This window comes from Desmodus rotundus, chromosome 5 (genome assembly GCF_022682495.2).
Source record: "Desmodus rotundus isolate HL8 chromosome 5, HLdesRot8A.1, whole genome shotgun sequence".
In the NCBI taxonomy this organism is placed as follows: Eukaryota; Metazoa; Chordata; class Mammalia; order Chiroptera; family Phyllostomidae; genus Desmodus; species Desmodus rotundus.
In genome coordinates this window covers 151,312,359-151,325,827 of record NC_071391.1, presented here as the reverse complement: position 1 = coordinate 151,325,827, position 13,469 = coordinate 151,312,359, and the positions used below count along the sequence as shown (strand labels likewise).

Below are 13,469 nucleotides of genomic sequence, written 5' to 3'. Positions count from 1 at the left end.
AAACACCGCCTCCCCTGCCTCTCTCATTTTCGGTTCTCCAATCTACTACAGAACCAGCTGTCCTTCTACATGGAGCTTCTCTGCTCCCTAGGCATCCCTGGATGGGAGGATGGGGACAAGGGGGCCTAGAAGAAACAGAGTTGGGGGCTCCCCTGGACTCTCTCATTGGTCACCTGTCAGCTCCCAATCTTTCAAAATCGGGTCGACAGGAAAGGAGATGCAGTGAGATGCCCCAAAGAGGTTACAGCGGCCTGTTGCCCACTCTGGATACCCTCCTCCTTTAGAAGATCGGGGCACGGTGTAGATGAGGGAGCCTTACACACGGAGGTGCCATGGAAATGTGCAGCATCTTCAGGATGGGGATTGGCAGGCCTAAGGTGGGCAGATGCGTGGTTTCAGAGGCCCTTAACCCTCGACCCTCTCCTCCTCCACAGGAGAGGCCTTACCTCCACACCCTGAGGAACAGCCAGCTACTCCAAGACCAGGCTGAAGCTGGCCCCAAGGTGCTCTGGTGGGCCGCGCCAGTGGCAGCAGGAGGTGGCCTTGTCGTTGGCGTCGGCACGATGATGGCCTGGAGAGCCGTGAGAAGGCGCCAGAGGGGAAATCTTTCAACGAGCTTCTAGGCCAGCCAGCCGTGTGGGGGCACTCATCCAAGGTGCCCCCAGCCACACCATTTCTCACCAGCCCTCTACCTCAGCCACCCCCAACCACCACAGAGAGCCTGGCTTCAAACCTGGTGACGCAGGACACCGAAAGGACCGTCGTAACTCATTGAGGCCTGGGGCCTATGCTCCTAGAATTGGCAAATTTAAATAAAGGCCAAAGCCCTTCCACTCTTGGGTTGACTTGCTTGAAGCTCTCGCCTTCCATCTGTTGAGGGAGGCAGTTGTGAGAACTGCCCAAGTGATGGCCGATCAGAGCCAGACCAGTCCCTACCCGGCTCCAGCCCAGCCCCGGAGGGACAGCTCAGTCGCCAAACCCACTATTGCAAAAGAGGGAAAATATTGGTCACCAGATGGTGGCTAGAACTTGGGAGCTGGCTGGCCACCATCCAGTACAATCCAACACACACCTGTCGCATACCTGTTTGGTACCCAGGACAACGCAGAGCACCGCAGTACCTCCAAGGCCAGGAGGTACCTGACCGAGAAGACAAACTCCTTCAAAAGACAAGAAGCTCGGGGACAGGGTGAAACTCAGCACTGGGACGTTGATGGGCGAACGTGTCTGATCACTCTCAAGATGAGGAGCAGTTCCTTGGGAGAGGTTCCCTGGGAGAGGGCAATTTTGAAATGTCATTTTTAAAAAATAAGAGGATTGGAGCATGCATAATTCACGTATCCTTAACCTGATTTCCTCAAGGTGCTAAATTTAGGAAAGACTTTCTCTTTCTACATTGCCAGGTTGCTGAGAGAGAGCTGGAGAGTCTCAGGATACAGGCCCCTACCAGGAGCAAGGCCCGGAGCTGCATGGACGCCTCATCCAGATTATTCCTCTTGTCCTGCACAGAAGCCCAGGGAGCGGGCGCTGGCAAAGTGTTGAGTAGAGGTGGTGGTTGCACAGCATTGCGAATGTACTAAATGCCACTGACTTTTCGCTTTAACACGGCCGATTGTAAGTCCTGTGAATTTCACCTCAATAAAAAGCAAACAAAGAAACAACCCATTACTAACTGTGTTCTAAGTACCTCTCTGGTCCCACAGTTCAGGAGGACAAAGAATGTGAGTCAAAACCCCGGAGGTATCACTTGAACGTGTGGCCCTTGCAGCAAACCCTGTCACCAGCCTGAGCCCCAGTTTCTCAGACGCCTCACCTGTCAACGTGGACTCAGGGTACCGCGTCGCCGGCCTCCCAGCACTGCTGGAAAATGAGAAACACAGACACACGGGCTCTGTGACTACACGCCACACACACGGAAAGGAGTGGTTTTCTCCTCTCTGGAGAGTTGAGGCAGGGTCCAGGCTGTCAGGGAAGTGGAGGGGTCCCGAGACGGGTGTGGGAACTGGGCAACCGTGTGGATGAAAATCATTTGCCTTCCTCTTGTGAAGGTTCATCATCTTCTCTCCTTTGTAAAACAGAATAGAGTCCCAGAAGACCTAGTTCCCATCCCAGTGTTCTTTTAGCTTCAAGTTCTGTACAGTGGGGACGGCATCCCAGCTCCATTTCTTCCTAGGGACCAAAAGACATAGTGACAGAATCACATGTCCTAAAGAACGGCCACATCACCGCTTGTGCTCCTAGCTTACCACAGTGTAACAACAAAGAGAACCCATTAAATCCAAAAGTTCATTCCCCCCATGCTCCTTTTCCCTCAAGTTTCCATTCTTCCAATAGCTCCTACTTCAAAAAAGCCTGGGTCCCCTCCCTTGGGTTGGGGTTGGAATTTATACTACATGAGTAATCTTTGAGCCTTCAGTCTGAAAAATTAACAATAATAACAAAAAAGTGATCCCAGGGTCATAACCAAGGAACAGTTGTCACAAAGAGATGTCCATTCTGAAGGGACATAAGTCAGGCCCTCCAAATATATACTAAACAGCCAAAATTTAAAGATATGTAAGAGGACCTACTTGGACCTGGCGGGAGTTCACATACACTGGCCACACGCCATGTCCCTTACCCATAGGAAAGGTGTTCCATCTCATTAGGACAGCACCCAGGGCCTCGCTATGAATGAAGCCACCAAATCCTGGGACAGCTACATTCCACACTCCTCTCCACAGGGGCTTTTTACATGCAGAAGAGATTAGTATGGATTAAATTTGGGCAAAAGCTTCTTAAAAGACATTGAACTTCAACTGTGCTCTGAAGGATGGAGAGATGATTTAGTTAGAGGCCAAAAAGAAAGGGGTTGTGGAGACAGCAAACTCTATTAACTGGAAAGATGAATGAGCCTGGTGTATATAGAGGACAGCAAGAAAGCCAGAGCAAATGAGGATGGATGGATGAGCCAGATACACTGGCGCTAGTGGGACGCTCTGGGAAAGGTAAGGAGTTCATAGTGACTATGTTGTTATAATGGTTGTGATATCAGGCTGCATTTGATTTGGGTCTGTAAGTGTTATTGGGGAAGGTTAATGGGAAGAAAAATAATGCCAAAGAGAGTTGACAGAGGGTTTACACCATGACGGACGCTGTGGTGCACAATAGTGAAAATTTCTGCATCCCTCTTATCATCCCCTCTTCACAGAGGAGAAAACCGAGGCTCAGAGAGGAGGTAGCTGGCCCAAAGTTATACTTCCATTACATAATGGGACGTTCATCAAAATGAGACTCATGTCCGGGGCAGGGGGGAAACCCCAAAACATAAAACGGATGATTCCTGCAGTGAATTAGGCCAAACTGCAGATAAACATGGTATAAAATGAAAATCCAGAAAAAGAGGATACCGTCTTCACGAGGCTGTGATGGCACCATGAGCTCCTCTGCTTCCAATTGGTCTAAAGAACTCTCATTAATAAGCTATGATTTTTTTTTAATTACTGAAAGGGACTATGATTTATTTTGCAAGGCGTATGTGTGGACTTTTAGCAGCAGACAAATCTTTTAATGAAGACACAATCCCTGTGAGAATCGGCAGACACAACAAAAGGCAGTATTAGACCCACATCTTACATAACAGTCTTATAACGGTATTAAAGCCAGACTATAAGTTTGTTTAGAAAGATTAAAGACCAAAGGAATTTAAACATGAGACGAGAATAAGGCATTATTTTTTCAATAAAGGCAGAACTATGAAAGAACTAAGAATCAAATAGAACTTCTAGCAATCAAATACATTGGTCTTAAAGAAAAATAAACTTCTGGAGATACAACAGATTAAATACTTAGTAAACCAACATTACTTCCTGTGTATCTACCGTAGACCAGGTGTTGCTTTTAGCTAAGTCTGTATTACTCATCAGTTCCCACGACAGCCCAGTGAGGTACATACTACTATTACCCCAGTCTTACAGCCAGGGGAAACTAAAGCAGATGCCATGTCTTTCCAGTCTCTTTGCAAGAATTAAATGAGATAAAAACTACAGTTTAAAAGACAGGTATTCGATCATTAACTTCCTGCCCACATCAGTGTTAATTCCAATAGATTATTCAAGGGGCATTGTAAAATAAATATAATAAGGAAAAGATATTTGGCACTGCCTCCTTTCTAGTGCTGTCATCTTGGGTGGGCCCTAAATGTGGGGAACACTTCCGGGCCCAGGACACCTGTCCCGGGCGGGACAGGTTCTCACCACCTAACCCCCAAATCATCTGGGAGGCAGCTGCTTTCTCCACCCACTCTGCCAGGGGACTGTTACATACAAATGTCTGGTTTTAGGGGAAGTTTATTTCTAAACTTGATGTCAAAGGTTGAAATGGGCCCAGGGTTCACAACTGTAGCTGGAACTAGTTCCCCAAGCCAGCCCTCCCCAAGACTACCCCATCACGGCCTGGACGAAGGACTGGCTCTTCTATCTGTGGGGTCCAGTACAAAATTAAAATACATGACTTCTTTGCAGAAAAACTATTAAGAATGTTAAGACAGCGACAGCAGAGCATTAAACCAAGTGCAGAGCTTTTCAGAGCTTTTCTGAGCCCCTCACAGGCCACATATCCCCCTAGCTGGCCTAACTAGACCATTTAGTCTTCGTGTTCTCAAAAGCCAGAGCAACTGAACCCATGTCCCTGTCTATGGGGAGCAGAAAGGAGTAGGCCAGGGGCTCAACCCCCTAGAGAAGGAGGCGCCCTGGGCCCTGCGGCAGAGCCTCCTAGGTCAGAGTCCTACAAGGCAGCTTGGTTTTTTTCCACTTACTGAAAAATAGCTCAGAGCATATCTCCTGCGACCAGTAGATCGATGATAAAGTCATTATATGTGGAGGTTCAATTTCGACCTTTCTTTTCTGCTTCTATTTTTGTAACTCGTTTTTCCTAGCAGGGGATGAGATCAGGATCTCTTTGGGTCTGAAATCCCCTGGGGAGACAGGAAACATAAGCAGTTTCCAAAACTGTCCCTGGGGCCACCGTCCTTCTAGAAGGAGGCACAGGTGCCTGGGAAAGCAGCACAGGCGCTGGTTGGTTTCTCATCAGGCTGTTGTGAGAATGCGGGGAGGGCCTGGGTGTAAAGCACGGAGCACCGGGCAGGGTGGACACAGTGCACTTAGCCACTGTTAGTGCTATTCAGACAAGCAGCCCAAATGAGAAAATTGAGGACCCTTTTGGTGCTCTGCCAAATGTCTATTTATTTATTCAGTCTTTTTCCCCCTGAGTTGGTATTTATATTGTTTCTATAACAGAACACTTCATTCAGACCATCAGTCAGCCCATCAGCCTCCAGAGCTGAGCCTCACTATCATGTGTCCTGTGTGAGCCAGCAGAAAACATCGATGAGGAGGATACGGGGCCCCTCCAGAGGTTTTACTGTCGCCGCTGGGGTCACCCTGCTTTTTAAATTATGTGCCCACATCAGCAAAAATACTTTAGCATGTAGATCCCAATATAGAGATATTTATTTATAAATTATATATACAGGGTCCTGCAGAAGTAACACCTGCTTGAGTGTGGTTGGTAGGGTAATAATATGGGTATAATAATGTATAGTTTTAATCTGAACATTTCACCTAAAATGCCATATGATATGCTTCAGTGTGATATTGTTATGTTACAGAATTACATGCTTATGATTTTGTAATAAAAAGGGGCATTATTTGTGCCAGACCCTGTATAACTGTGCTAATATATAAATCACAGAACATTCACAAAAATAGAGGTACAAGACAACATAAAGCTGAAATGAAGTTCTGCTCTTGTTAAAATAATAGTAACATTTGGGGGAAGGAAAACATTTTGATTTGAATGTGTTTCTGTACTTTTGAAAATCTTGATTTAAAGCTTCGTGACACAGTCGTTTATTGGTCTGGGGTCGTGTTGATTTTGTTTGTAAACTTGCTTTCAAAGGTTGTCGTAGCGGAACAAAAAATTCCTCACAAACATGGGCGACTCCAAACAGAAGAGGCACCTTGGTGGTTGTGTGAATGGTCACTCAGTTGCACAAAGACTTTTACTGAACTGTCAATAATCAAAGACCCTCCTCCCTGGTTTCAATCTCCCCTTTTCATGTCTTAGCAAACTAATTGGGAGATGTCCCATTTTTCGCAAATGGGTTCAAACCCCGCCGATACTCTTTCTTTTGAAATTTTCAAACCAGGTTTTAAAATGTACTTCTTAGTGGGTTTTTAATTTACAGATATGAGAGTGTCTACAGATAGAGCTCATCACTCAGTTACAGAATCACAGAACAGCAGCAACATTCCCAAACAGCTGTTTTCTAAGTCAATCCCCTCCCTTATCTTTTTTTTAAAGCGTACCTTCCCACATTGCACTACACAAGTCACTTTTGAAAACCAATTACTTCTTTTCCATGAAGTGAGGTTCTTTTTTCTCTAAAATATTTACTAGGTGACATATTACTGACAACCCGCTGTCATACTAAAAAAGGTCAGCAAGTGTGAAACTGTGGTCCATGGATTTAAAAAAAAAAAATGTAATTTGCCTTCAAGCTTAGTGGCTCTTCCAAGCATGTTGCCAAAATACTTTCATGCTAACTCTCTATCTCATTACAAAAATGTTGTAAGCATTCCGTTATCCTTAAAATCTTGTTTTTGTAGCAGTTACTACCTTGATGATGTCATATTTTGTGCACTCCTGGCTTTGAAGCAATAGCTCCCCAACGAAGGTTCGGGGAAAGAATTTCATGGATGGTGCTAGATCTGGGCTCTTACCAAGGAACCTTTTTATCCAAGCCCTCAATTAGTGAGGACACGTCCACAGTTTTTCCAAAGAATTATTGTTATTAAAGAAAAAAACTGTCTATTGAGACAGACATTTTTCACTGGTACATTTTTCTTTTAATGGTATACATGCACACAGCAACTGTATGTATAGTTCATAACTGAAACAATCCAACAAATCCCACAGGCTAAAATGTGGCTGGGGTTTTTAGTTTATATTATATCCAGATGCCCAATGCTTCAGAATTTGTTCTAGCGCTTAGTGATGTTTTCTCTGCCTCTTCCAACAGTGTGTCCAGACCAGCACCCATTCTTCTGGTGCTGTACGATTTCCCTTGTTTTCTTTTCCTCTTTATGGCATGTGATTCTTTGCCTTTGCTAGTAAAACAACTTTAAAAAGATAGAAAAAGCCTTTGAACATTTGTTGTTTAGAGAATTTTGTGAGGTGTTGAGTTGACAGTGCTATGATTTCAAACATTGCTTTTAAAAAGCGTAGGGGGTGTATTGACGTGTACTGAATATCTTGCTAATCCATGTAGCTTCAATCATTCGCTTATGTCTGAATGCAACATGTGCCCTGAGGGAGGGGTGCACATAAATCTATATTCAATACAATCTTCATAATTTCAATGTTTTGTCTTCCCGTCAGGTCTGATTAGATCGTCATTGTTTTCATTTCGTGATGTGGCTGTGAGGAGCCCGACTGTCAGCTCCGGCTTTAATTGGTCTGACAGCTTGTCGTCAGATTTCAGTTCTGATTCTACCACTTGCTAACTCCATGACCTCAGAGGACAGGTGTCACAGCATGTTGAAAGTAAATGACTGAGCGAAGGGCCACTTCTAAGCTCTCTGTGTTGGGTCCGCCCTGCCACTCTTGGGTACCCACCTATACGGTATGTGACATGTGACACTTGAGAGTGCCAGGGTCAATCCACAAATAAAACACGAGGGAGGTAACTTATCACAGGGTCCAGCAATGAATTCCTGTGTTTGCAAAAAAAAGAAAAAGAAAAAAAAAAAGAAAGAAAGAAAAGAAACATATACCTACACAAAGAGTTGCACAAAAGTTTTGACAGCAGTTTTTTTTTATAATAGTCCAACACTGGAAACTACGGAACTTCAACCAGAGGTGAAAGGGATGAACAAATTGCAATATGTCCATACTGTAGAACCTACTCAGCAACAAGGCAGAATGAACTACTCATCCTCACAACAACCTGGATGGATCTCAAAACATTGAAGAAGCCGACCTTCAAAGAGTGCATACTCTTTCCCTGTGAAGTTCTAGAAGAGGTAAAACATCTACAATGACAGAAAGCAGATAAGAATATTTCGTGGCCTGGGCTGGGGGACCTGAGGATAAAAGGGCATGAAGAGGGGAACTCTTGGGTGATGGGACTATTTATAATCTTGATTGCGGTGGGGTTACATTTTTCAAAACTCAGTTTCTACACTGAAAATGGGTACATTGTATCATACATGTTATATTGGGGAATAAAGTGGATTAAAAAAAAATCTTGGGCTCTTTCCATTAAATCACATTGCCTCTTTCCCTAGCTCTACCCTACATCACACACGCCACCCACAGGCCAAGGGAATGGTAAGCCGACACCCTCCCAATGAGAAGAGGGAGCCAGCAAAACAAGTGAGATCAAGCAGGACAGCCCAAGGTCAAGGACAGAGTAGCCTGGTGGTGTGTCATCCTGGACAAGCTATTCAACCTTCTGAGCCTCATTTTTGCAGCTGTAGAATGAAGATTAGAAGACAGGGTTATAGTCCTAACTCTTGCCCATGTACCACTGCAGGTGTTTCCCCCTTGCCAGCATTTCATGTAAAGGGAATCATAGAGTAGGTACTCTTTGATGTCTGACTTCTTTAATTTTTTTATTCATCTATGTTGCGATTCATCTTTATTGTGGTGTTCTTCATTGCTGAATGGTTTTCCAACATACAGATATACTGCCATTTATTTACCCCATTCACCTGTTGGACACTTCAGTAGTTTCCAGTTTGGGACTATTCAATAATTTCCAGTGAACAAAACTGCTGTCAACGTTGTACACACATCTTTGTGTACATCTGCTCCTTTTCTATCGGGTAAATACCCAGGAATGAGATGACTGGGTCATGTGATAAGGGTACTTTATTTATTTTTAACTTTTTTTTGAGAGAGAGAGAGAGGGACAGAAACATTGATGTGGGAGAGAAACATCAATTGGTTGCTTCTCGTACACTCCTCGACCGAGGACCAAACTCACCACCCAGGCATGTGTCCTGACCAGGAATCAAATTGCTGAGCTTTTGCTTTGCAGAATGATGCCCAACCAACGGAGCTACACTGGTCAGGGCAGGGGTACTTTTACTTAACTTTTGGAGAAACTGCCAAGCTGCTTCCCAAAGTGGTCGTACCACTTAGTATGCCCAGCAGGATTGTGGGAAGGTTTCCTTTTTCCCACGTCCTCACCAACCCTTGTTATTGTTAATCTTCTTCATTTCAAGAACACAGGTTTTGAAGCCAGACAGACTTCAAATTCTAGCTCTGTCACTTCTAACCCCATAAACTTGGATAGGTCACCTGATAATACTTGTGCAATGGAGTTCTATGTGGCGAGTGAAGATAAAGACTCTGTGTTCGATTCAATTGATATGCTTAGCATATCTAATTACACCCACATTATATTAGTTATTCTCAATTCTGAGGGATAGTTTGTCTGAAATTCTAATTTAAGAGCCCTATCTAGATGCCTCTGTATAAAAATATCTGAAATCAGGTGCAGCCTGACACCTGAGGGCTCAGGACAATGGGAGGTAGCAAGGATCAGGCAGGGGCGTTAGTTCTGCCTGTACTCTTACCCCCAGGTGGAGAGGGAGGGAACTTATCCACCAGATCAGGGTGTTTACACTTACCTACAGCTTTCTCTCCAGCACGGGATAATGGGAAAATTATGGGACCTGAAGTCATCAGCAAATTTCTTAAACCTGAGCCACAGTATTTTCATATATAAATTGGGGCTAATACTCCATAGAATTATTGCTGAAGATAAACACCTGATGAACTGTCAGTGATATGCAAATGATAGTTTACTTTCACTAGAGGGAAAAAAGTATATGACCAGAGAGAGACCTTCCTAAAGCTAATCAAACGGCCAGTACAAGTTTTCCTCTTCAACTTGCCTGGCAACGTTGGAGGTGATGGGTTTCTGTGGCAACGGGAAGTTGAGGAAGCTTGCTGCAGGAGCGGCCTCCATCCCATGATAACCTATTTAACACCAGAGGTTAGAAAAACAGGTCATCAGAGGCCAGGCCAGGAGGAGGCTGCCGAGACACAGACCGCTGGCAATCTGATTCAGGGGGACAGAGGCAAGTCCCGGAATCTCCACATTACCAGGCTTCCCCGCTGATTCTGAGACACAGGTTTGGGAACTACAGACCAGCAGGTCTCAAAATCGGGTCCTCTGACCACCAGCAGCAGCAGCATCAGGGACTGTCACCGAAATGCAACCTCCCAGGTTCTATCTCAGAACTATTCAACCAGGAATCCCGGGGATGGGACCCAGCAACCAGCATCTCTAAAACGCCTTTCAGGTAATTCTGATGAATGTCCAGCTTGGAGAACCACTGTGGTAGACCACGGACCATTGAAGACTTCCCAATAGAGAGGGGCTGAGGCCAGAGTTGGGAGAAACAGGGAGAGCAGATTCCAGACAGAAAAACATCGAGGGGGGTTGCCAGGTCCAGCTCAGATGGCTGTGGTCACAATAATTGACGCAAGCGAAAGACGGGGTCTGGCTGCCCCCTGCTCTATCTACCCTGCTCCTTGGTTCCTGTTCATTTGGGTGAACAAGGCAAGCTGCTTATGTACTGGTGGTCAGAGAAAGGCTGGGATCCTCGGTCTTAGTTGATCTTCTATTCTGAATTTCAGTATAGTTTGGCTGCCAACCCCGGTGTACAGAGCTCAAACAGTAGTCTTAAATATATTAGACTATAAGTGAGCTTTAAAAAGGCATAGAAAAAAAGCTGGAAGGAAACATGCTAATCAAATTAGAAATGGAATGGTAGGCAAACTTAAAATCGCAATGCTGTCTTGTTCCGGGTTCTGTTCTTCCAGCACACTCTGGATGAGGGACTGACCAGGGCCCGGGTGTGGCGAGTGGAAACTATCCCAGGTGTGTGCAATGGCCCAGCTGAGGGGGGGCTGGACTGAGTTCCCTATACTGTGCTCCAGGAGATGTAAACATGTGAGCCAAGGCAAAAAAAAAAAAAAAAAAGGGTGGGGGAGGGGTGTGAGAAGGGGGGACTCAAAAAGTTTGGAAAACTGCTTTCAAGAGCTCTCACTGGAAATTCACATGGCGTATCAAAGGTGCTGAGAATTCCTGAAATAAAGAAGCCGGTGTAACTCTATTGGCCCAGTGTTTCCCACCTTTGCTGAGAACACACCCTCCTTCCTGCCGCGCTGGGAAGCACAGGATGGACAGTGTTCTGAACACTGTCCACTTGGGAAACACAGCTGTGCAAACCTCGTCTGCCAGCGACGCCCTTGCTCTTCACGTCCTGGTTCTCCCGGTAAGGTCCGCCGGCCTGCTGGCCTCCCGCCGTGGATTCAGACCAACCTAAACACTTACACCTAGTTCTAGCTCGGACAGGAAGTCTAAAAACAGCCTCTGCTTTATGCAGCCTGAGTCAGTGTCAGGCTCCATTCTTGGTATTCTTGGTCTCTTGCCTAGACAACCTTTTTTTTTTTTTTTTCTTCCCAGACTGTTGGTTTCCAGACTTGAATCCTTAACAATTCTTCTCCAGAATTCTGGGTCTGGGTTCTTAAAACCCAGACTCTGGCCCTTCCAGAACTGAGTTGGCCTGCTAGGGACAGGGGACAAACCCCTGCCCACTGCTCCCCACATTAGCTATCTCTGGGTGTGATCTTCGATCTGCTGGTTTCCAGTACCTGTACCCTTTCCTCTAGAAACACTCCTGCCCCGCCCCTGGTGTTCCACGTCCTGTTCACCCTCAATGCCAACTCAGCTTTCAGAGCGCTTTGTTGGTTAATCTTCAGATGTTTTCCTAAGAGTTGCATTTTGGGGGTAATAAAATAAGAAATGACGGTTGCTAGTAGTAAATCTGCCAGGGCTTGGCTACAGTGACCTGTGTGTCCCAGACAGGGGACCTTGTGCATGTGACGAAAAGAGCACTGTAACTAGGGGCAGACAATTTGCTTTCTGGACCTAGATCTGAGACTTTGAGCGCCGGTTTTCCCATGTATAAAATAAGAATAATAACCGCTGTCCTGCCTACCTTAAAAGGAGGCATCAGGAGGATTAAGATGAAATAAAGTGCTGTGGGCCCTTTGAGGTGTGCATTGCTATAACAATGTAAGGCATTATTACCTGTATTTTATGACTTAGCGTCTTTTCACCCACATCACAGGCTTAGGATGGGGGCAGAGTTGGGGTGGGGGGGCGGGGGGGAAGTGTTGCTTTTTTTTTTTTTTTTGAGAAACAAATAAGTGTCTTTCGTAGGTTGTTGACCCTGCAGGCGTAAGTTCTGAAATGACAGTGAGTCACCGATCCATCCACCCCATTGAATTACGAGTTCGAATGAAGTGATCCATTCAGCCTGCTGCTTTGGCACAGAAGCATGACCGTGTACACAGTGGGGCTGGCCCCTGGACCCAGGGAGATCTGGGTTCCCTCTCCATCTGGCTAAGCACTGTGCCCAGGGTCGGGTGAACCTGCACCACTCCACAGAGCAGGTAAAAGCCACAGGCTTTCTGCTGAGACTGGAGGGGAGGAGGCATACAGGGCCTCCCAGAGGAGGCCCTGGCCAGTGAGGGACAACCATTGCTCCGGAATCAGACATTTAGTCCCAGCCATGCCACTAACTAACACTGAGACCTCAGACAGAGGACTTCATTTCTCTTTCCCCTATACTTCTAAAAGGAGATAACGTTGCTTAATCCACAGGTTGATGTGTGACAACACTGTATGGGTGTGAGCCAGACGTGGTGGAGGTGGGCACACTGGAGAGATGGCAGGAGAAATGATAGAGGTGATAGTAATTTGGGTGGAGACACACGTGATAGTAGGAGGCAATGGTGGCTGAATAGAGCTGGATTGGATTCCACAGAAGAATAATTGGGTATACCCCCAAATCACCAGAAATAATATTCAAGCTAAAAAGAGAATTTTGAACCTCAAAGGGCCTAGACCACAGCAAAGACCCTAACAAAATGGACCGTGGCCTCCCCTGCCCATGGGACCCTAGTGACCATCTTCTTGGCATCTCGGAAGGCTTTGGTTACAAGGGTGCTCAGGGAGGCTGCAGGTCACACGCCTCTCTCCTGTAGGGGTGAGCCAGGATGCCAGGGCAGAAAGAGCAGAAACACTTCCTTTCTCTTCTGTCTGGCCCCGGGGTCACCAGACAGCAGAGCTCAGCAGGCTGCAGACAAGGACTGAAATTCTTTTCGAGTTCCGACCGGCAAAGTTCCACTTTCCAGTGATGTAGCCTTCAGGCTTTCTCAAATCGGTCAGTGAGGATGCACTGCTTCTGACCTTAGAGGAGAGCTTGGTCAAGTCGGTGGGTGATGACTGGCCAGCTCTTAGGGAAGATGAAGGTCCTGCTGCTCAGAATGGCCCACATCTCAGTATCATCTGGGAGGTTTAGAAGTGCAGTCTTGGGCGCCGGCCCAGACCTACAGAATCAGAA

At 46.0% G+C, this 13,469-nt stretch overlaps 1 protein-coding gene across 2 annotated transcripts in view; it reads left to right on the top strand.

The window, feature by feature from the left end:
* Nucleotides 1-7,989, top strand: part of PLB1 (phospholipase B1) — a 180,108-nt gene extending 172,119 nt beyond the window's left edge. For both annotated transcript variants that reach the window (XM_045189289.3, XM_071221572.1), the window contains exons 59-60: nucleotides 435-2,987; nucleotides 7,420-7,989. In XM_045189289.3, the coding sequence (XP_045045224.2) occupies nucleotides 435-623 (189 nt within the window). In that variant the 3' untranslated portion in view covers nucleotides 624-2,987; nucleotides 7,420-7,989. The remainder of the gene's footprint in view (nucleotides 1-434; nucleotides 2,988-7,419) is intronic.
* Nucleotides 7,990-13,469: the final 5,480 nt, after the last annotated feature.